This window comes from Ailuropoda melanoleuca, chromosome 2, assembly GCF_002007445.2.
Source record: "Ailuropoda melanoleuca isolate Jingjing chromosome 2, ASM200744v2, whole genome shotgun sequence".
NCBI lineage: Eukaryota > Metazoa > Chordata > Mammalia > Carnivora > Ursidae > Ailuropoda > Ailuropoda melanoleuca.
The window spans coordinates 43,156,491-43,178,691 of NC_048219.1; the positions used below are offsets into that span (position 1 = coordinate 43,156,491).

A 22,201-nucleotide genomic window follows, 5' to 3' on the forward strand; every position below is an offset into this window, starting at 1 on the left:
AATATTGATATTATTTGCAGATCCTGAATCATCTAACCAAGTGTTCCCCAAAAATACATTCCACAGAACTCTAGTCTCTCAAGATACATGTGGGAAAAAGCAAATCAAAAAACTTTGGAGAACAACGACTGTATATCCAACACCTGCCCCAACTTAGAAGGTCACAATGCATATCAGCATATTAAAGTTCTAACAAAGATCACAATAAAAAAACTGTTTAACGTACTGACCCACTATTTTACAAATTGATTTTCCTGAAAATACTATTTTCTCCTAAACTTTTATCAGTATGCCATAACACTAACGTTCTGTGAAACATAAACAGGCTAATTAATGTAAAGCTATGATAAAGCATAACAATACCATTTCTGTTTTTCTTTCAATACTTTATTATAAAAAATTCCAAATATTCAGAAAAACAGAAAGATATCACAATGAACATTCAAATACTCTATACCGAGGTTCAACAGTTGTTAACATTTTATCACATTCACTTTGTCTTCCCCTTAGTGTTATATATAATGGATGTAATTTACATATATATAAAGAACAGCAGACACACCGTAAGAGATAGACAGATGGTAGGTAAGCAGGTAGGTAGAGAGAGATTGTGGGGTGGAGGGAGAAGAATGGCTGATTCCTCATATAGTCTTTGTTATTTCTCTTCCTGAGATATAGCTAGTCCTCATTTCTTGAGTTTCTATAATATGTAGCCTCTTAATAAATCTCTTTACTTAGAAGTTACACAAGTGAGTATTCCAAGCAAGAAGGTATTTTTTTAAAAAGCATAACTAAATAAAAAAAAGAACTAAAAAAATATTTGAGTCAGCAATTTATACAGAATTAAATCAAAATTAAATTAGTCTGCAGATCATATGCTTAAGCATATAAACTTAAAAACCTAACTAAGGAAAGAATTTTGTTTCTCAACAAAGCAAGTTCTGGTCACACCCCTGGGATCTGCATACATTCAGTTCAAATGTTTACACCAATGGTATTATACTATATATCAGTAACATGTTCCAAAATGATACTCCTAGATCACCAGAAAGAAAAGTGTTAACAAAAATTTATTACCCTGTTTAAAAATTTAAACCTACATGTTTTTAAAAGATTTTTATCAAACACATCTAAAATTTAAAAATCTAGCATAAAAATGTTGCCAATATGCTATCTGAAATCCTCACTTTCCAGGATTACTGGGAAGATTTTATTACTTCTAGGAATAGCCTTAAAAAGTAAATCTTTTAGGGGCACCTGGGTGACTCAGTCAGCTAACCATCTGCCTTCAGCTGGGGACATGATCTCAGGGTCCTAGGATCAGGCCCGCATGGGGGCTCCCTGCTCAGTGGGTCTGCTTCTCTCTCCCTTTGCCTCTGCCCCTCCCCCCGGTTCATGCTCTTCTCTCTCTCAAATAAATAAAATCTTTTTTTAAAAAAGTAAATCTTTTAAACCATCTATGAAGGGTTTTTTAAAGAACAAGTTCTTACAATCATGTAACACACAAAAGGTTAGCCTTCTGAGTTTAGATATACAAAACAATCCCTATTAAAGAATCTTATAAACTCTCTGAATATTAAAAGGATTATAATAATTAACAAATCTTAATAGTTGGAAATTATAAATACTTACTTGATAAAATAACAATAAGAAAAACACCATTTCAAAAAGTGTAAAATTAGTACAGGATTTCCATTAACTCTTAAGATGAACTATGGAAAATGAGAAAATATTTTTAATATACTGAATCCTAACTCAATTAGCAAATAAAATAATCACGTAAATTTTGAAAAACTCAAAAAACAAAATTCATTTTAAAAATTTATAACTACATTTGATATTACATTAGTGAAGTTAAACATAAGAAAGGAAATATTTACTAACCTTTATTCCCTAACATCACAGCAAGATGTAAAGGAGTGTTTCCTAAAATTAAAAAAAAAAAAAAAAAATTAAATTAGTAAAAAAACATAGGAAATTTTATTTAAAAGTGGTTTTATTTCCTTCAGAAATCTCACTGACAGATTTTAAGCAAAAATAATGTGACTGCAAAATGATCTTGCTTATATGGCAAATTCAAGGTTAGAGGTTTCTAAATACAATGTATTCTACTCCCCACCCTTCAATGCCCACCAAAAAAAAGGATACCCCAGTTTGCTTTTGAGATTTCTTCTCCAACAGATTTCACAGATTCCTTTGCTACTAATTTCTCTATCATATCATTCTTTGTTCATTCAGCGAACAATTTAAATACCTATTATATACTCATCTTTGGGGACAGATATCAAAAAGACCCAATCCCAGTCCTCAAGTTGTTCAGAAGTCTTCCGTTAGAGATTGATATGAAAATAAATAATTGCTATTATTACTTATTAGAATACAAGAGAGTACAGCATGATAATGGAACACAAAACAGAGCTCCTAATTATGCCTGTGCAAACAGAATTAACTACTGAAGAGGAACCAGACTGAAATGAGTCTTGAAGAATGGGTTAGAAATTTATAGGCAAACAATGCAATACTGACTAGTATTCCATATTAAAAACAATTCCCCCAAATTACATTCAAATGCAAGAACAGTTTATATTTAGGAAACAAACAAACGTTTATGACTAGTCGGGGTAAAGAGAATAGTAAATAATAAAATTGGCAAAATGAGCAAAAGATAAATTAATGATGATTATGGGCTATGCTATGAAGTTTGGACTATATCCTATTAATTGATGTTATATAATGATTACTTTAATTTCAAAATGATACCCTAAGCCACACTAGTAGCCTAAAAACATCTTGATTATAAAAGAAAGCAAACCTATAGTAATATTTTTTTAAAAAGTCACTGAATACATTTATGTATACTAATTTTCAGATATTAGCATTTTTACAGAAGGCACCACATGAACAATTTTTGCCAATAAAACGAGCTGCACGCTTATCAAAAACCATATACAGGATAAAACAAGATTTGACTACTTTTTTAAAAAAACCTTATGTATGATCTACCTCAATCTCTTAGCTTGACAAAAATGCCAAAATGGTCAAAACACACACACAAAATCTTCTGCTAATAAAAGCACAATGGAATATGAATCATTGGCTGTAAATATAGCAAGATAGTATTTTGTGCAAAATTTAGAAGTTTAATAAATTCACCAAACTTAAATTTTCTCTGTAAGTAATTTTATAAAACAAAAAACCTGGACCAACAATAAATTCCTTCATCTTCACTATCAGGAACAACAAAAAGACAGATTTGGGCACATAATTCACATTATGTTATAACAAAATAAAATTTCCCTTAGCAACTAGGCAATATACTCCCCAGTTTTCACACTTCATAACAAATTCTAGTTGAGATATGCAAACTTTGCTAATAATCATACATTGAAGCATGTCCCCAGAAAAGAGGTTTTGCTTACAATACTACTAAAGTAAACTTTACTAGTTGCCAAATTATTGGTATAAACTATTTTCCAAAAGACAAACTTCAATTCTCCAAATATTTCAGATTCTTTAGGGAGCTAGGTATCTTCTTTTATGCTGTTATCTATTCTTACAAGTTTGTATTTTTATCTTATAGAGTCAATATTCATTTAGATTTACTTACCATTTTTGTTGCTCTTCATTCCTTCCTTCATTTCTAACCTTCCGTCAGAATCATTTTTCTTCTACGCAAAACATATCCTTCAAGACTACCTTGTGTGAAGGTGTCATAAGTGAATTCCCTCAGGTTTTTGTTTGTAAATGTGTATTCAAATTAAATCTTGAAGAACATTGTACTGAGTATATAATTACTGATTGGCTATTATTTTTCCCCTGCACTCTATGTGGTCTTTGGTCTCCTTTTTTGCTGAGAAGGCAGCCATAGGACTTTCTATCCCTCCTTTGAGAGTAACATTACATTTCTGGCTACATTTGTTTTGTTTTGTTTTAAATTATCAGCCATTTCACTCCAATGTGGATTCCTTTTTTTATTCTGCTAGGGTTGGACTTCTTGAATCTCTGAATCAGTGTCTTTCCACAATTTTGTAAAACTCTCAGCAAGTATCTCTCCAAATATTGCCTTAGCTCCATTTCCTCTCTTCTCTCCCAGGGTTCAATTAAAGTAGAACTTGTCATCCTTTCTATTTTTTTTTTAAATTCTTTCCCTTTCCAATTTCATTACAGATACATTCTTCTAACCTATTTCCAAGATCATGAATTCTGTCTTTTTCAGGGTCTAAACCTGTAAGTAAGCCTATTTATTTAGTTTGGAATTTCAGCTATTATATTTCTCCATTTGAGAATTTCTATTTGGTTCATTTTCAAATACATGACTTCAATTTTTATAATTGCCAGTTCTCCACTAAAATAATCAGACTTGTCTCTTATCCCCCAAGAACATAATGAACATTGTTATTTAAAGCCTCTAAAAATAATGATAACAAATGAAGCTCTGATGAGTTTATTTTTTCCCCCTGGTTCTCACTCATGTTGTTCAGTTTCCTTAAAGTGTTGGTCATCTTTAATTATATACTGGATATAGTATTTAAGAAGTTCTCCATATAAAAATTTTGAAGCCTAAGAAACAAATCCTCCAGATACTTTCATTTGCTTTTGACATATGGCTGGGGGTACTAGACGTCATTAATTCAGGAACTGACATTTTTTTCTAGCCCTCACAAAAGACTCAAAGCTGTGCTCCAGCCTTCATCAGCGCTGATTTACTTTTTGTTCACTCTTATTCCTAAGGTGTAGCTCTTCAAGTTACCAGTCCAAACAGCAGAGTTGTTTAAGAGATATCCCACACTTGATAGGCCCTGACCTTCATCTTTTGTCCTCTTAGCTCAGTGAGGCTGTCAAAAGTGCTGCTCAGCCTCTTAACTACTTCTTTTGGCTTTGCAAAAGCTACTGGGGCAAAATAACCTAAAATGCAAGGCTCAAATCTTTGGATTTCCGTCTTCTGCCAGATCTTGGCCCAGTAATTCCTTCCTACCCCATTAGATCTCCAATACCCTTAAGTTGAATATTTTATTCTTATCTGCTTCTAAGGAAGACTAGTCCTAATAATCTAGTCTATCATTACTACAGGCAGAAATTCTACCTCGATTTTATTTGTTAACTTTTCTCCATATCTGTAATAATGTGCCTCCTATTCTTTGGTATTGTTAATACATAAAGATGAGATAATTTTATAGGCACTAATGACCATAACTTCTATCGAAATATAATTATTCTCTCAGTGCTTTTAAATCATTCTTACCTAAAGTTCAATTTTATCAGTAATTAATCTTGCCATTCATATTTATCATTAACTGAACAAAAAATTCTCCATTTTTTCCAATCTCCTTTAGATGTGTCTCATAAAAGTCCTGTTCTTCTCTTTTAGCAGATGTCATAGGGGTGTTTTTTGTTGGTTTTTTTTTTTTTTAATTTTTTTCCCTACTCCTTTTTCTCTGTAACAAACCTCATATGTTAAGTACATGAACCAGGGAGAGCACATGACTCAAACCTAACCAGTCTGACACCCAACTAGAAACTGTTTCAGGAAAGGGAACAATTCCCACGTGGGTCAAGGTGCTTTTCCACAACTTTTTTCTTTCTTTCTTTCTTTCTTTCTTTCTTTCTTTCTTTCTTTCTTTCCTTTCTTTCCTTTCTTTCTTTCTTTCCTTTTCTTTTTTTTAACTAGAACTGGTAGGGAAGACTGTCTTTTGCCCCCGGAACTACAGTGCTTTAAGGTGCGTATGGGACCACATATTCTCTACAACATAGGTTAGTACTTCTCAATCAAGGACAATTTTATACCAAGGGAACAGCTAGCAATGTCTAGCACATTTTTGGTTATAAAAACTGACCAGTGGGGGTGCTAATGGCATATAGAAGGTACAGGCCAAGGATACTGCTAAATACGTTACAATGCACAGGACAATTTCCTCCCACAAAGAATTTTCCAGCACAAAATGTCAAGTACAGAGGTTGAAAAGCTGAAACAGATAAAGCCCAATTGCAAGAGAAAAGAAGGAAGTTCCACCTAGTAGCAAAGTGAAGAGGTTATTTTTTTTTAAAAAGTCCTGACAACACTGCAGGAGGTCTAGATACATACATGCCCAATACTAGCTCCTACCCTATCACTTTCAGTATATGAATCAATAAATCCCTTTGGGCTTAAGCTAGTAGGCAGTAAGTTTCACTTATATGGCAAGAATCATTAGTAATACAACACAGGGATAGAAAGCCTTATTTGCCATAATCAACTTTGGGAGACTTTTATTTTTTAGGTGCTTTTTTTTTTCTATTCTTTTTTATTTGGACTTTTAAAATGTAACTTATCTTCTGTAATAACACAGAATATAGGCAGATACATTTTAAATTCTATTTGTAGCAAAATTAACACCTTTTTCAAAAATGTTTTTAAACTTACATTTATCTAACAAAGTAAAAAAATAAAGCATACATTTGATTCCCTTTTTCTTTCTTTTTTTTAAAAGATTTTATTTGAGAAAGAGAGCATGAGCAGGGGGAGGGGCACGAAGGAGAGGGAGAGAGAGAGAATCTCCAGCAGACTCTGCTCTGAGCACAGAGTCCAATGTGGGGCTCGATCTAATGACCCTGAGATCATGACTTGAGCCAAAATCAAGAGTCAGACCCTTAACTGACTGAGCCACCCAGGCACCCTGATTCCCTTTAACAAAAAATGAGAAAGCCCATACTTTTATTTCTCCTCATCTCCATTTTTGCTTCTCTAATTTAATCAGTAGTCATACACCTTTTTCTTACCCTTTATAGAATACATGTCTTTTAAATTTTGAAGCAAAAGATTTTTTTGGAAATTTACTCTCAAGATTGTAATCGTATTTGCTATGATTATTAGACTTCACCTATGGTATATTCAACTGGTTTTAATGTTCATTATCAACCCTTTTCTGACACAATTTCTCTTTTCTTGGGTTAATCATGTAAATTCATATCTTCTGATCTGGGATACTACTTTGAATAATACTTTTCAGGAATGATACCATGGTGGTTACTCTCTTTTCTAGAACATTATTGCTTTCACAAATGAACACCTGCCTAGAAAGATTTCTACAGTTGGAGGATATCAACTAATCAGTTATGTTTTAATATTGGAGAGGTCCAAGGCCAAACTGATATTCATTTGTCCAATAGCAATCTGTGCTCTTTACTTGTATACGTGTAGAATTCTCCATTAAATGTCAAAATATCACCAACATATGCAGAATCTCCTTTCATTAATTTTCCCTAGAATACATTATGTGCTGACTTTGGCATCTGAACCAATTTTAGATCAAATATGTTTTCTTTTGTGGGATACCTGGGTGGCTCAGTCGGGTAAGCGGCTGCCTTCAGCTCAGGTCATGATCCCAGGGTCCTGGGGTCGAGCCTCACATCGAGCTCTCCGCTCAGAAGAGTCTGCTACTCCCTCTCACTCTCCCTCTGTGCTCTCTCTCTCTCTTCTCTCTCTCAATTAAATAAAATCTCTTTCTTTACTTACAGCTTTGAGTACTGCCTCTGATCCATTTATTCTGTTTTATTCTCTGGAAATACATATTACTCATAAAATAAAATCTATAGCAGTGTTAATTCCATGTTTATAGCTTACCCCTCATTCTTTAAATTTTTCTCCTTTTCCTCTAGTCTTTGTTTTCAAATGAATTTTTTACATCTTTCATTCAGTTTCCTATACTGTCAAGACTTTATTTAACAGTATCTTCAGTATACTTATAATGACACTTTTTTTTTATAAGGAATATTTTTCAAAGACCATCAAATGACGTTTTTTCTGCTCATCCATCCTGAAATGAAGATTTATTCAAATCTAGTATGGGAAAGGACAATCAGACTGCCCCCACTTTCCTCTCAATTCATACAAAAAATGAACAGCGAAACATCTTCTAAACTCTGAAGCTGAAAGAACAAGCTGATATTTAAGCATTTTCCTGTGAGACACTGGATAAAACAAAGAGAATCAAATAGTTGAGAGACAGTTGCTGCATGGGAATCAAAGATAAGGAAAATGGTGTAAGACATACTCCTAAAACTACAAAACATTGTTGAAAGAAATTAAATAATCCTCAATACATAGAAAGACATCCTGAGTTCATGGATTAAATATTGGTAAGATAACGTAATGGTCTGTAATTTCAAAATGATCTCCATCAAAATCCCAACTGGCTTTTTTGAAGAAACTGACAAGCTGAGCCTAAAATTCAAAGTACCCAGACTACCCAAAACAACCTTGAAAAAGAACATCAAAGTCGGAAGATTTACACATCCCAATTTCAAAACTTACTACAAAACCACAGTAATCAACACAGTATGTACTTGTGTAAAAAGAGACCTATATATCAATGGATCAATCATATTACACACAAAAATTAATTCAAAATAAATCATGGACCTAAATGTATGAGCTAAAACTATAAAACTCTTGGGAAAAAAAACAAATGAAACCTTTGTGACCCTGGATTAGGTAATGATTTCTCAGATACACCAAAAGCACAGCACAAAAGCACAAAAGCAAAAATAAACTGGTCTTCATCAAAATTAAAATGTACTGCAAAGAATGACATGAGGAAAGTAAAAAGATAACTCAGAGGGGAAAATATTTTGCAAGGTATATGCTTGATAATATCCAGAATATATAAAGAACTCTTACAACAAAATAATTTTAAAAATCCCAATTTAAAAATAGGAAAGAATCTGAATAGCTTTTTCTCTAAAGAAGATATACAAACGGCCAGTAAGTACATGAAAAGATGCTCAAAATCATTAGCCATTAGGAAATACAAGTCAAAACCACAATGAGATACCACTTCATGCTCACTAGGATGGCTATAATAAAAAAGACAGAACACAAGTATTGGCAAGGAACAGAAACTGAAATAAATCCTCATACAAAGTAAAATACTGTGGCCACACTGGAAAACAGTATGGCAGTTCCTCAAAATGGTAAACACAGAGTTACCACATGACCCAGCAAAAGGTATATACCCAAGAAAATGAAAACACGTCCACACGAAAACTTACATACAAATGTTCACAGCAGTATTCATAATAGTCAAAAAGTAGAAATGACTCAAATGTCCATTAATTGATGAATATATAGATAAAATGAGGTGCACCTGTGCAATGGAATATTATTTGGCAACAGAAACGAATAAAATTCTGATATATGTTACAACATGGATGAACCCTGAAAGCAATGTGCTAAGTAAAAGAAGCCAGTCATAAAGATCACATACTGTTTGATTCCACTTACATGAAATGTCTAGAATAATCAAATCTATAGAGAAAGCAGATTAGTAGCTATCTAGGGCTAAGGGAAATGGGGGGAGGGGTTGGAAATGAAAGGTAAAGGGTACAGGATTTATATTTTATATTTTTAAATTGTGGTAATGGCTACACAACTTTGAGTATACCAAAAGCCATTTGACCGTACAGTTTAAATGGATCAATGTATGGTACATGAATTATATCACAATAAAGCTGTTTAAAATAAATAAACAGAAGTGGGGGATAAGTAAAATTGCTAGAACTGCAGCTAATATTTATTCATGTTCCTAATAATTTCTTCCTTAAAAAAGCCTTTGTACTAGACATCTTATTTTGCCCTAATAATCATCACCCAGGGGTGCCTGGGTGACTCAGTTGGTTGAGCATCTGCCTTTGGCTCAGGTCATGATCCCAGGATCCTGGGATCAAGCCCCACGTTGGGTCCTCTGCTCAGCAGGGAGCCTGCTTCCCCCTCTCCCTCTGCCTGCTATTCCCTCTGCTTGTGCTCTGTCAAATAAATAAATAAAATCTAAAATAAAAAAAAAAAAATCACCCAGGTAGGGGCTCCTGGCTGGCTCAGTCAGAAGAGCATGTGACTCCTGATCTTAGGGTTGTGAGTTCAAGCCCTACACTGGGTATAGAGATTATTAAAAAACAAATAAACTTAAAAAAAATCATCACCCAGGTTAGTCCAGCTGTGGACTAAAATGGGCTTTCTTGCCCACTTGCTTCTTTGGTATGAATTTTTCTGTTCAATAAGGTACTAGAAATACCTTCATTTTTTTGCTACTGCTATAATCCTAAGGACAGTAACAAATGACGCAAAAGGAAGGGGTAGGCTTGCTGTAGAGCACAAACTTGCTCCTGCCATCTGTTTCCCATATATATCTTTTGGGGGTGGGGGGTGAAAGGAGCAGGGAGGGTCAAGGGGAGAGAGAATCCCAAGCAAGCTCCACACCCAGTGCAGTGCCTGATGCAGGGCTCAATCCCACTATCCCAAGATCATGACCCAAGCTGAAACTAAGAGTCTGATGCCCAACCAACTAAACCACCCAGTTACCCATCTGTTTCCCATATTAGACACATTCTCATCCTCTAATTCAGGGACATTTCATAAATCAAGTTTTACTAGAACATAACCACATGCCAATTGTTTATCAATTGTTGATGGTTACTTTCATGCAACAGATGGTACAACCTGCAAGCCTATACTTACTATCTTGCCCTTTTTAAAAAAATTTTTTTTAATTGAAGTACAATTAACACACAATGTTACATTAGTTTCAGGTGTATAACATAGTGATTCAACAACTCTGGAACTATCTCACCTTTTAATTATGTTCGTAGACACCTGCTGTAATCAGCAAGGGTTTCATGTCATACTGCATTGCTTACAGGATAGAACACCTGTCAGTCAATATAATTTCTATATATAATCACATATCACTGTTATTAAAATCTTCTCTCATAATCTAGTTTACTTGATTCTAGAGTCATTGTTGTGTTTTAATGTAAAATTCGAAGAAAAGTTCAAAGGTTCCATTATCTTCCCAAAATTTTACCTGGAGGTAAAATCCATTCACTCTCACTTAATACTTACTAAGCATTACTATGTTCTAGGCATAGTGCTAGATATGAAAGATTCAACCATTAACAAGCTAGAAATAATTCTTGTCCTCACAGAGCTTACAGTCACAAAAAAGAAAAAAACAGAATGAAACAAAATAGATTGTGATAGGTGTCCAGAAAAATAACAAAAAGCTAAGACCAAAAATAATAATGAAAGACATCACCTTCTGATTCTTCAGGCAGAAAAATCTCTGTGAGACAATGCTTAAAATGAGCTCTTAAAGAGGAGTAGGAACTAAGAAATCAAAGAATGAGAAAAGCATTACAGTGAGAGACCAAAAATAACATGACAGATTCAAGGAACTGAAAGAAAACAAGTATGGCCAAAAAATAGAAAAAAGAGAGATTTGTATAAGATTATATCAGAGAAGCAGGCTAGGGCCAGATCATGCTGGGCTCTATAACTATAGTAAGAAATATGAATTTAGGGATGCCTGGGTGGCTCAGTCGGTTAAGCGTCTGCCTTCGGCTCAGGTCATGGATCGAGTCCCACATCAGGCGCCTTGCTCAGGGGGGAAGCCTGCTTCTCCCTCTGCATGCTGCTCCCCCTGCTGGTGCGTGCGAGCCTGCAAGCACTTGTGCACACACGTTCTTTCTCTCTCTCTCTCAAATAAATAAAATATTTAAAAAAAAAAGAAATATAGACTTACTTACAAGTAGAGAAGGTATTAAAGGATCTTGAACAAGGATATGACATGATACAAATTATATTTCAAGATCACCCTTGTTACCATATAGAGAATGGAATGGAGGGGGACATATATTAGATATATAGTCAGTGCAGTATTTCACGGAAAAGATAATAAAAATTGGTCTCAAAGTGGTGGTGGAGAGCAATCAGAGGAGACAGAAAGTAGGATGATTCAAAATAACCTGTTAGTTAGATATGTATGGTCAGGAAGAGGAGGTGAGACAAATGACCCCAATGACCGAGGCTCGAGCAACCAGATAATTAATGATGTGATTTAATAAATGACTGGGTGGCCAGACGGGAGGGGATTAGGTAGAAAATAATAATATTTTAAACCAGTAAAATTTGAAGTATCTGAGTTTCCCGGGTGGAGATGATTACAAAACCTGGGAACTTCAGGGAGAAGTCTAAATTGGAGATACAAATTTGACATTAAAAAAGAAGACATTTGAAATCAAGCAAACAAATTTGTGAATACCCATTTTTTCCGTAACAGTAGAAAAGGTAATAATAGTGACCTTTCTTCACTTCTCTATCTTCCAGGAGAAAAGAAAAAAGGACCATGTTCTGAATGGTGACAATGGTGACAAGAAGAAGAAAAGGAACTGATAACACCAGTTGCTGTCAAGGGTAACTGAGTGGCTAAAGATGAATGAGAGGGAACTTTTTTTTTTTTTTTTTTAAGTAGACTCCACGCCCAGCAAGAAGCCCAATGCAGGGCTAGAACTCAGGACCCTAAGACCAAGACCTGAGCTGGGCTCAACAGCTGGAAGCTTAACCAATTGAGCCACCCAGGCACCCCAGGAAGGAAGCTATTTTTATAATGTATCTTTCATATCTTTTTTTATAATTTTAGCATGTGAATGTTATAACTTTTTTAAAAATTACACAAATTAAGGAGAATCCACCAAAATCTAGACAGAGGAGCTAGGTAAAAAAAAGCAGGCCTTTAGGGGCACCTGGGTGGCTGTCGTTAAGCGTCTGCCTTGGGCTCAGGGCGTGATCCCAGAGTCCTGGGCTCCCTCTCTCGCTTGTGTTCCCTCTCTCGCTGGCTGTCTCTTTCTGTCAAATAAATAAATCTTAAAAAAAAAAAAAAAAAAAGCAGGCCTTTATACACCTAGATTATTACTGTTTTCTTAAACCCTCAAGGAATTTACACATGAAAGGATGGGGTGCCTGGGTGGCTCAGTCAGTTAAGTGTCTGACTCTTAAAGAAAAAAAAAAAAGAGTCTGACTCTTGATTTCAGCTCAGGTCATGATCTCAAGGTTGTGAGATCAAACCCCAAGTCAGGCTCTGTGCTCAGCGTGGAGTCCGCTTCAGATTCTCTCTCTCCCTCTACCCTTCCCCCCTTCTAAAAAAATAAAATTTGGGGAAAAAAAAAAGAAAGGGTAAAATCATCAGTACCTACTGAAGTAACAAATTACTGTAACAAGTCAAAATTAATCACATTTTCAAAAGATTTATGAACTAGAAATGACTTTGTGTTCAACCATCCAATCCCTCTCATCTTGCAGGTAAGTACATAATCAGAAATACACATTATAATTAAGGATACTAAATATCAAGCTTTGATTTCAATATTTTAAATGCAAATCATCATTATTTTCTTCATCCTCATCCTCCTCCCCTTCTAGCCAACACTGGATTTACTTTACTGGCCATGTATACCATGAAACTAAGTGCTCAAATGTCCCAGTTAAACCTCTTCTATTCCCTCAGTTTTCTAAGACCTCGACCTGCTGCTTCAGCTAATTTGTTACATAAAAGATACTAAAAACTTAAAATAACCTTCTACCAACTTTCCACAATGTAATTGTTAAATCTGAAATCAGATGCCTTGGTTCTAATTTGGTAAATAAACTGAATTCTGTTCTGTCAAATGAATAAAAAATATTCCAGTAACATTAAGACCACTGCAGTGCTAAAGCATGCAAATTATCAACCAAAAGGCTAGATTTACAGGGCATCTATTATATGCACCCAGCACTATGCTATATACTTTATAAACATTATCTTACCCAGACACCCTGTGAGACAAACATTATTCCTATTTCACAGGTAAGAAAAATAAAGCTAACAATAGTTAGGTAATTTCCTAAGACAATATATCTAGAAATGTGTGAATCATGACTCTAAAATCTATATGCTTTTTACTAGACCAATAGTTTTCAAACTTTTTGGTCTCAAGACCCCTTTCATACTCTTAAGAATTATTAAAGATCTTTTATATGGATTATTTATATGGACAAATCTATTGATATGTACCATATTAGTAATTAAAATTAAATGTTGTAAAACTTTATTAATTTTGCATTTACACTAACTCCACTACATATCAATATAAATTTTTTATGAAAAAATAACTTTTCTAAAACAAAAATAAATGACAGGAGTGTACTATTTTAAACTTTAAAAATTAAAATAAATTTCTTTAATGTCGACTTTATAGACAGCTAGATTTGTATAATTATTTCTGCACTGAATCGTGTAAACTTTGGTTTGAAGTATATGAAGAAAATCTAGATTCAGAAGATACACATTTGAAAAAAAAAGGAAGAGTATTGAAATAGCCTTTTAAATAATTGTAGATGTTCTTTGCTACTACATCAAAACTCAGTAAGTGGTGACTTCTTAAAGGATGGCAGCAATGTTAAATCTAAAACCATATCAATAATTTTTTTCTATTGAGTTACACTGAAATCCATTGGTTTCTCTTGTACTTTAAATGGATCTTTTATTGATGCATGATTTTGAAACATCATGCACTGATCATTTGAAAAATACAAGCTGAGTTATACAGATCTTCCAAATGTCAACATATTTCGTTATACCAAAAAAAAAAAAAATCACATTTGGTAATATCAACAATCTGACCAGAGAAGTCTTTAAATATCGGGAAGCTGTCAAACTTAGTGAGAGAAGCTGTCAACCTTAGAGCGACGAAAACGAATTTCCCAAATTCTAATTTTTAATTCAAGACTTGAATTTTTTTAATTGGCAACAAATACTACCAATTATTTTCTGTGAAGTCACAGGCTCACTTCATTCTTTTTCCAGAAAATTTCTGTCAAGTATCTAAATTGGAATAACCATAGTTTGTCTGTAAGCTGTTCTTTCAAGTAAAAATGGTGTTCCATGACAAAAGCTGCTAGTCTGGCTTACCACTCAAACAACTATACAAATGTTTTCCCTTATATTCCCTTCAGAATGCAGAAGAACATTATGCAAAACCTATATTATGTCACAAAGAATATCAAAAAGTACTCAATATTAAGACAATAAAATTAATCATTTCTACAGCTTCATCAAAGACATTAAGTGAAACTAGTTTTTTTTTTCTTTTAACTACAAGTATGTGGCAGTGACTACGCGATGAATACTAGTAGTTGCAGTGCATTGATTCATACTCAGGTTCCAACAATTTTACCCCCCATTGCTTCTATACCATTGGCAAAAATGTGAGCATAGTGAAAAAGGCAAGCAATGACTTTATATTATTACAAAAATAGTTTTGATTTCACCTGCCCCCTAACTAGTGAGAAAACAGGAAATTCTAAGTATTAGAACCAACAGAGCTCCAGCTTCTACAGACACCTTCAAGTCCCATCCAAGCAGGCTGTAAAAAGGGAGAATTTTTGTATTTTCTCTCATAAACAGTATTATACTACTAAAACTCACATACACATATAATATTACATCCATCAGACTCCTAACCAGCTCTACCTTCTCATTATTTTCAAAGCTACCCCCACTTTTAATAGCATGTTAAACTGACCTTTGCCCATCCAAGTTTCTGCTTCATATAGCAGCCAGACTGAGTCTTTTAAAATCAGATCATGTCACTCCTCTGCTCAAAATCCTCACTTCCCATTTTGCTCAGACTAAAAGCCAAAATCCTTTAACAATGGTCTACAAAAGTTCCACATGCTTATACCCACAGCCACCTCTCAAATCTCCTATCTCCTACCACTCTCCCCCTTGGACCAGCCACACTTGGCCTTCCTCCTACCCCTTGAACATGGTATCTTTACATTTGTTATTCTCTATCTGAAACTCTGTTCTGCCAGATATCTGCTCCTTAATTTTCTTTAGGTAACTTTAAATTTCTCTTATCCCTGATGTCTTCCCTGACCCTGACCTCAATGAAATACTACTTCCCCTTGCCTGTACACCCAGCACATTCTATTCTCCTTACCCTGCTTTATTTCATTCCATGATATTTCTCATTATCAGTCATACCACATATCTATTAGTTTATTTTTTATCTTCCCCCATTAGAATGTAAGCTCCATGAGAGCAGGGACTTTGGCCACTTTGTTCACTGCTATAACCCCAGCATCTAAAACACTGTCACATATTAGTTCAGCATGTATCTGTTAAATGAAGGAATGAATGAACAAAGAAAAAATTACTATAAAGAACCATTAGAACAGTGTTAAAATTTTTTACTCTCCAAAAAGCATTCCATCCCAAAACAACACAGGTCTCCACATGATTCTCTATGAAAGCCAACCAAAGGATATATACACTTAAGAAGATACTCAACACAGCACAGGTGGTTTTATAGAATTCAGTATAGTGCTGAGTAAGAGAACACAAGCATTAACATACCTGATAAACATCTACAGCCAAGAATTCAAATACACTAAACCAAGTTACACCACTAGGTTAAAGATGACTTGTAGGAGAGTCAAATAAACCTAACCATTAAAGGTTAGGCAGTATAAATTCAAGTATCAGATAAAACTTCAACAGAAGTACTATCTAAACCTCAAGAACAAGAATGTCTTCTGCTGAAAGGTACTTAACACCACAAGTGAGAGTAAGGTACTGGTATCAATGGGTATTACTATTATATGAGCCTTTGGAGTTAAAATAGTTCAAGTGCAGTCTCCCAATTGAGATTATAATGCCTCATGAGGTAGATATTATTGTATCTACTTATTTCACTAGTTAAGTAAATAGTATAATTTCATAAAAACCAGTTTGTAGAGAAGCATGGTCTCAAAGTTAGATCTAATTCCAAATACAGAGACGGTCTTCTGGTTTTGCAGATAATCTCTGGGATTTGAACAAGAGTAACAGGCTCAAGAATAGGTGGAAGTTCAACTCAGCTATACAGTTAAACGTCAAATATCCTGATAACATATACCATTCATAATTTTCAGACAGGAAAAAGACCTTTTCTCTTTTCCCTACCCCATTTTACATGCTTCAGTACTGCTCTAAAACTGGTCTTCCATCTATCCCCCAGTGAAATAAATAGCATGTGAACAAGAACGCACTGCTTGGTCTGCCCAGCCCCTACTAATTTTTGAGGAACTATGCTCATTTTCTAGAACCCAAAGCATCCTATTACACTGTACATTGTACTCTGCATTAGAGTTCTATGACTCAATTAACTTGGGACAGAGTGCCTAGAATTCTGTTACTCATCAAGGAGTCCTCCAGAATTCTCCTGCCTTAATGAGGATGCAAAGAATGCAACATGGTCAATAACTGCTCATTTCTGCTTTCTTTTTTGCCAAAGTTGAAAGGTCAGAATTCCTGCTCCTATTATAGCTCAGTACAGGAAAAGAGAGAAGAGGATTCCCCCCACCCTCTTATGAGGTAGCTCTGCAGATGTGTTCACATCACAATTCTAAGTGTGAAGAAACATTCTAATACTTATAGTGATGCCATCATGAAACATATTCACTTAACCCAAGGACAGTCCTACTCTGTTAGGAGATGAACATGGAGGAAAAGGTGAGAGGAAGGTCATATCCACCTTGTCATAAAAATTAACTGAATCAACCCTGATAGATCAGTGAAGTGACAGATTTCACTGCCAAACCATCCTCATACCAAGCGAAGGTGCAGTACACTTTAATGGATTATCCTGAGCCTCCAGAAACTACTTCATTTTTTTTCTAAGACAAACTGAGGTCTCCCTTTCAAAAACAAAGTCCAGAAAAGACACAAAACATGAGGAGAAAAATACAAAACTATTACTGTTCTTTTAAAGATGCGCCATCATTTTAACATTGCTGGCTAAAATTGTTCACCTAAGGCTTAACTTAAGATTCTTTTTTTTTTTTTTTTTGCCGTAACTTTATAGTAACTTCTCAAACAGACGTAAAATGCATTATTTTCTTGCATCACCCATCATAAAGATTTTAGTGACAAACACAAAGCAGAGAAAATATCAAAAGGAAATTTAAAGATGTATATAGAATAAGCCAAAATAAACCTACCACATAGGCACCGAACAGATTATCCTATTGCCTCAATTCTCAAACATAAATTTTTAATCATTCTGAAATTATGATGTTTTAAAATCCCTGTCTGAAGAAATCTGCCAGCCACCAGGCAGAGAAGCTATACATATTAACCATTTCATTATCATTCCCTTGAGTTACCAACATTGGCAGCAATATTCTCAACTGAAATTTAACTTACATTTGAAATTTCTAATCACTTTGTGAAACAGCTACACAAAGATTATGCTACAACTCAGTAAAAATAAAAATTAACTGTATGGAGAAGATGGCTTGTCTCATGCCAGGCACTGTAATTAAAGAAAGTAGAAACTGCCAAATCTCTCAGAATACATCAGAAATTTCTCACATCTAGGAAAGGCTGGTTTAAGCAATTCACACATCAAGGACTTTCATTACTCTGGTACCTAAAAGTTTCTAATGAATGTCCAAGGGAAAGTACTTTACGTCTAAGGATGTTTAACTCAAGGGAAAAAACAAAATTACAAGTTTAACAAATACGAAGCGCAGTCAAAATCAAGAGTGTTCTATATGCTTCATAAGCACTCTCAATTCTAAAGGCGCTAAAGAAGTAAAATTCATTACCATGAATTATTAAAAAAAAAAAACAGAATGTCACTATGATATTTTAACTACCAATGGCAAAAAGTGACTCAGAAAAATTTTTACAATGTGAAAAAAGGTTTAACTTAAACTTTAATTTTATACTAAAGAAAGAAATAATATTAACTAAAAATACACTAAAGATATAAAGTTTAATAAATTTGTGTATATTTAATGTATCTTTCCCCCACCCAAAAAAATGCTTTTACTAAATATACAATGAGTCATAATCATTTGGCGTATCTGAACACAGTATATTCTGATGTTATACCTCTTACTGTATTTAACTTACATTTCAAAGATATGTTTGGATCCAAACACAGTATTCCTCAAATTAACTCAGATAAAGCAATTCATACTCAACCAACATTTTACCACAAAAAAAGCTCGATCCTTGCTCCTATTCAAGTCAGTAATTTGTAAACACACGTTACATATGCACTCCAAAAAAAGTCTATTGAATTAGAGATCACAGGACACTCAAAGAACTAATGAATACTGAGCTAAACAGTGACCAAATTAAGGTTCAATAAGCTTTCCAGCTAGGTAGAATAAAGGATCAAAACTACCGAGATAAAATTTAATAAATGTAAACTCCTGTTTAAAAAAAAAAAAAACTGCAAGAAGAGACAGAATGGAGAGACAGCCAATCACTTGAGAAAAGGCAGTATTAAAAACTTAACATACTCTGGCAATGTACTATTTAATGCATGCTTTTTAGTAATATAACGTATATTGCTTAGAGCAATAGCATCTCCTTTTTGTCTTTACTTCTAAGGTTAGTCTTGAGCACCAACCTCAAAGGGAAGAATTAACAAAACGGAGTTTCATTAAAAGAAGTTGATTAAAATTTTCATTTACTTATTTAACATAATTCTATAGTATTTACTATTTCAGGGGCCATCTTAGCACTTTATAAACCAAGCCCTATGAGGAATGGATACAGAAGTTAGGAATGTTTAACCTAAAGATAAGAACAAGATTTAGCTCTTGTCAAATATCTAAAGGGCTATCACGTGGATGAGGCAGCCCACTTATTTGTGCCATTACATAAAAAAGAAACAGAACAAAGAAGAGTGAGAGATTTGGGCTCTACAGAAAAACTCTGAAAGCTGTCCAATGGCAAAATCTCTCCAGAAGGCAGGCGCCTGGGTGGCTCAGTCAGTTAAGCATCTGCCTTTGGCTCAGTTCATGATTCCAGGGTCCTGGGATAGAGCCCCACATCAGTCTCCCTGCTCTGTGGACAGCCTGCTTCTCCCCTCTTCCTGCTGCTCCCCCTGCTTGTGCTCTCTCTCTGTCAAATAAATATATAAAATCTTGAAAAAAATAAAAAGGGGCTACTATAAGGACTAAATGAGAAAATATAAAAGAACTTTGTTGTAAATTACCACACTACACATTATTAGAATTTATTTCTGTGCAGTACAGTGGGTCCTAATCAATGGAAATATTTACAGAAGTTGACCACTGACTTCAGTCCCAGCTATTATTTCAGTCCCCAGCTTTGCAATTTATACCAAGTATGCAACTTTAGCAAAGTTTCCTTGCATCTCTAGGTTTCACTTTCTTCACCTTTAAAATAAGGATAAAACAATATGCTTTGCAAGGTTATTGAGAATTAAATGTGATAATGTAGGTAACATTTAGCGTAGTGCTGACACACTCAGTAAATTGTGTTTATGATGATAATAATCATCATCATGTTGCAGAAGGAATCTCTCTGCTGAATATAAAACTATGTGGTATGATGTGGTATGACTGTACAGCTTTGCTATGCACCTGTATGAGTATGTGAATCTGCTATGCACTTATCATGCTATAACAATCCAAATATAATATATAGCTTATATTTGTTTGGTGACTTAAAAAGCATTTATCTTTTGTAATGTGAAGGAAAAAATATTCTTAAAATCTAAATAAAGTATCCAGGTTAGTAAAAATATCAGGAATAAAAATAATGCAATGGAGAAATTATGCGGCTACAGAAAAAAAGGGACTAAAGAAGTAGCACATTAAATATAAGCTATTCTTCCTAGGAGACTTCACAGGAGATGAGAAAAAAACAATTACACTTTCCAGAGGTATATGAACCACTGGTTACAATCATTAGAAATACCAACAATACGAAGGCAGCTAAGTACAATGCAAACATTTGGTATATCAAGGCAATTTAAAAAGTGAAGTTGAGTGGACGAAGGACAAGAATTTAAGAGATTTAGGATTCTATTTACTTTGAAGAGAATTTGTATTTTAACAAACCAACTCCTAAATGTTGGATTACAGAATATGGAAGCCGAATAAGCCTATAACTCAGTACCTTGTGTGATTAACCAAGAGGATCAATTTTAAAATACCATCCTATCGTACTTTGTCAGTCATATTCATCTATCTCTTTTTTCAAAGGAAATTACCTCTCAAAAAGAAACTTCTGTTTTCACAGATATTTCAAGGTAAGTATTTTAAAGGTAATGGCCCCATGAAAATATATATATATATATCCACTTTGAAGGTCAACTCTGAAATACTTCCTAATAAATGATGATTAACCTGAAGCTACAACACATCTCCTAATACAAACTGTTTCCCGAAGGGTTAGAATATAATTACCATCAACAAGCAATATTATGCTTGTTGCAACAACAGTAAAATGATAAATAAGTGTAGGAATGAAAAACTGGGTGCAGCTTTCAGGTACTTTTTTGGGGATTTGAATTATGATAAATGCCAGTGATATTATTACAATATTGTAAATTCAGATACAAGGGCAGCTGTTAGAGAATTATACAGCCAAAAGAAATCTTATTCTCATTTTTTCAATCTCAATTTTTGCCCTAATTTTAGATAAGAAGCCTAGAGTCCAATGGAATTAAGGGAGCTTATTCCTCAGGCAAGCATTTCATTAATATGTTATATATTATTTTGAACACAGAGTTAAGTGTGTTCCGACTGAATGTATACAATTGTCATGTTCAGTTCAAAGCAGAGCTACCAACAATATTTGTCAACTACTCAATTTAAAATGACTTATTGAATGTTGAAAATATCAGTGTTTACATTAGTTTTTATTAATAAATGTACTGTTGCTTATAAGTCAACTCAATCACATATTTATAAAACTAAAGGAAAAAAATTCAGCTAATGAGTTAAGGCAGAAAGTAGAAATACAGTCCTTGAATAATAAATGATACTCTATTTTGTCATATAGGCTATGATGAAGTTACTATGAAAAATCACAGTACTATTTTTAGTCAGTCATCAAGATGAAACATTATTAGCAATTATGTAAAACAAGCAAAACACTAAAAACTCTACTCCAACAAAATTCTAGCTACTCAAGTCACTTTTTACTTGCTCTAGGTACCAAATGCCAACAAATTTCTACCGTGTGGCTTTCAGAAACCAAAGCATTCTATAATTCCATCTTAAATGCCAAGTGTAGACACTTTGTATCAAACTAAGTTTCGAAAGCAGAGAAAAACCGACAACCTGATGGCAGGTAGAAATCACAACCAGTTGCAGTCAAGTTGGGATCTATACCTGAGTAATGAAGGGCGGTGGGCTATTTATATGCTCAAGATTCGACATCCCAAGATGGGAGAGGGGGAGAGAAAGGAAAGAAACAGTTTCGTAAACAAAGGAAGAAGGCCAGGTTGGATAAGAGGCACTTTAAAATTTCTGTCAAAAATCAATATATTGAAGGCCTGTCTCAAAGATAAACAAAATAGCTTCTCAGAGGAAACTCTG

The 22,201-nt window shown here is 34.2% G+C and overlaps 1 protein-coding gene across 3 annotated transcripts in view; it reads right to left on the bottom strand.

Annotated features, from left to right (window-relative positions):
• The window catches only part of ANKRD13C (ankyrin repeat domain 13C), an 85,535-nt gene that overhangs the window by 62,145 nt on the left and 1,189 nt on the right, over window positions 1-22,201 (bottom strand). For all 3 annotated transcript variants that reach the window (XM_011237717.3, XM_019810375.2, XM_002929673.4), the window contains exon 2: window positions 1,885-1,926. In XM_011237717.3, coding sequence (XP_011236019.1) covers window positions 1,885-1,926 — 42 coding nt within the window. The remainder of the gene's footprint in view (window positions 1-1,884; window positions 1,927-22,201) is intronic.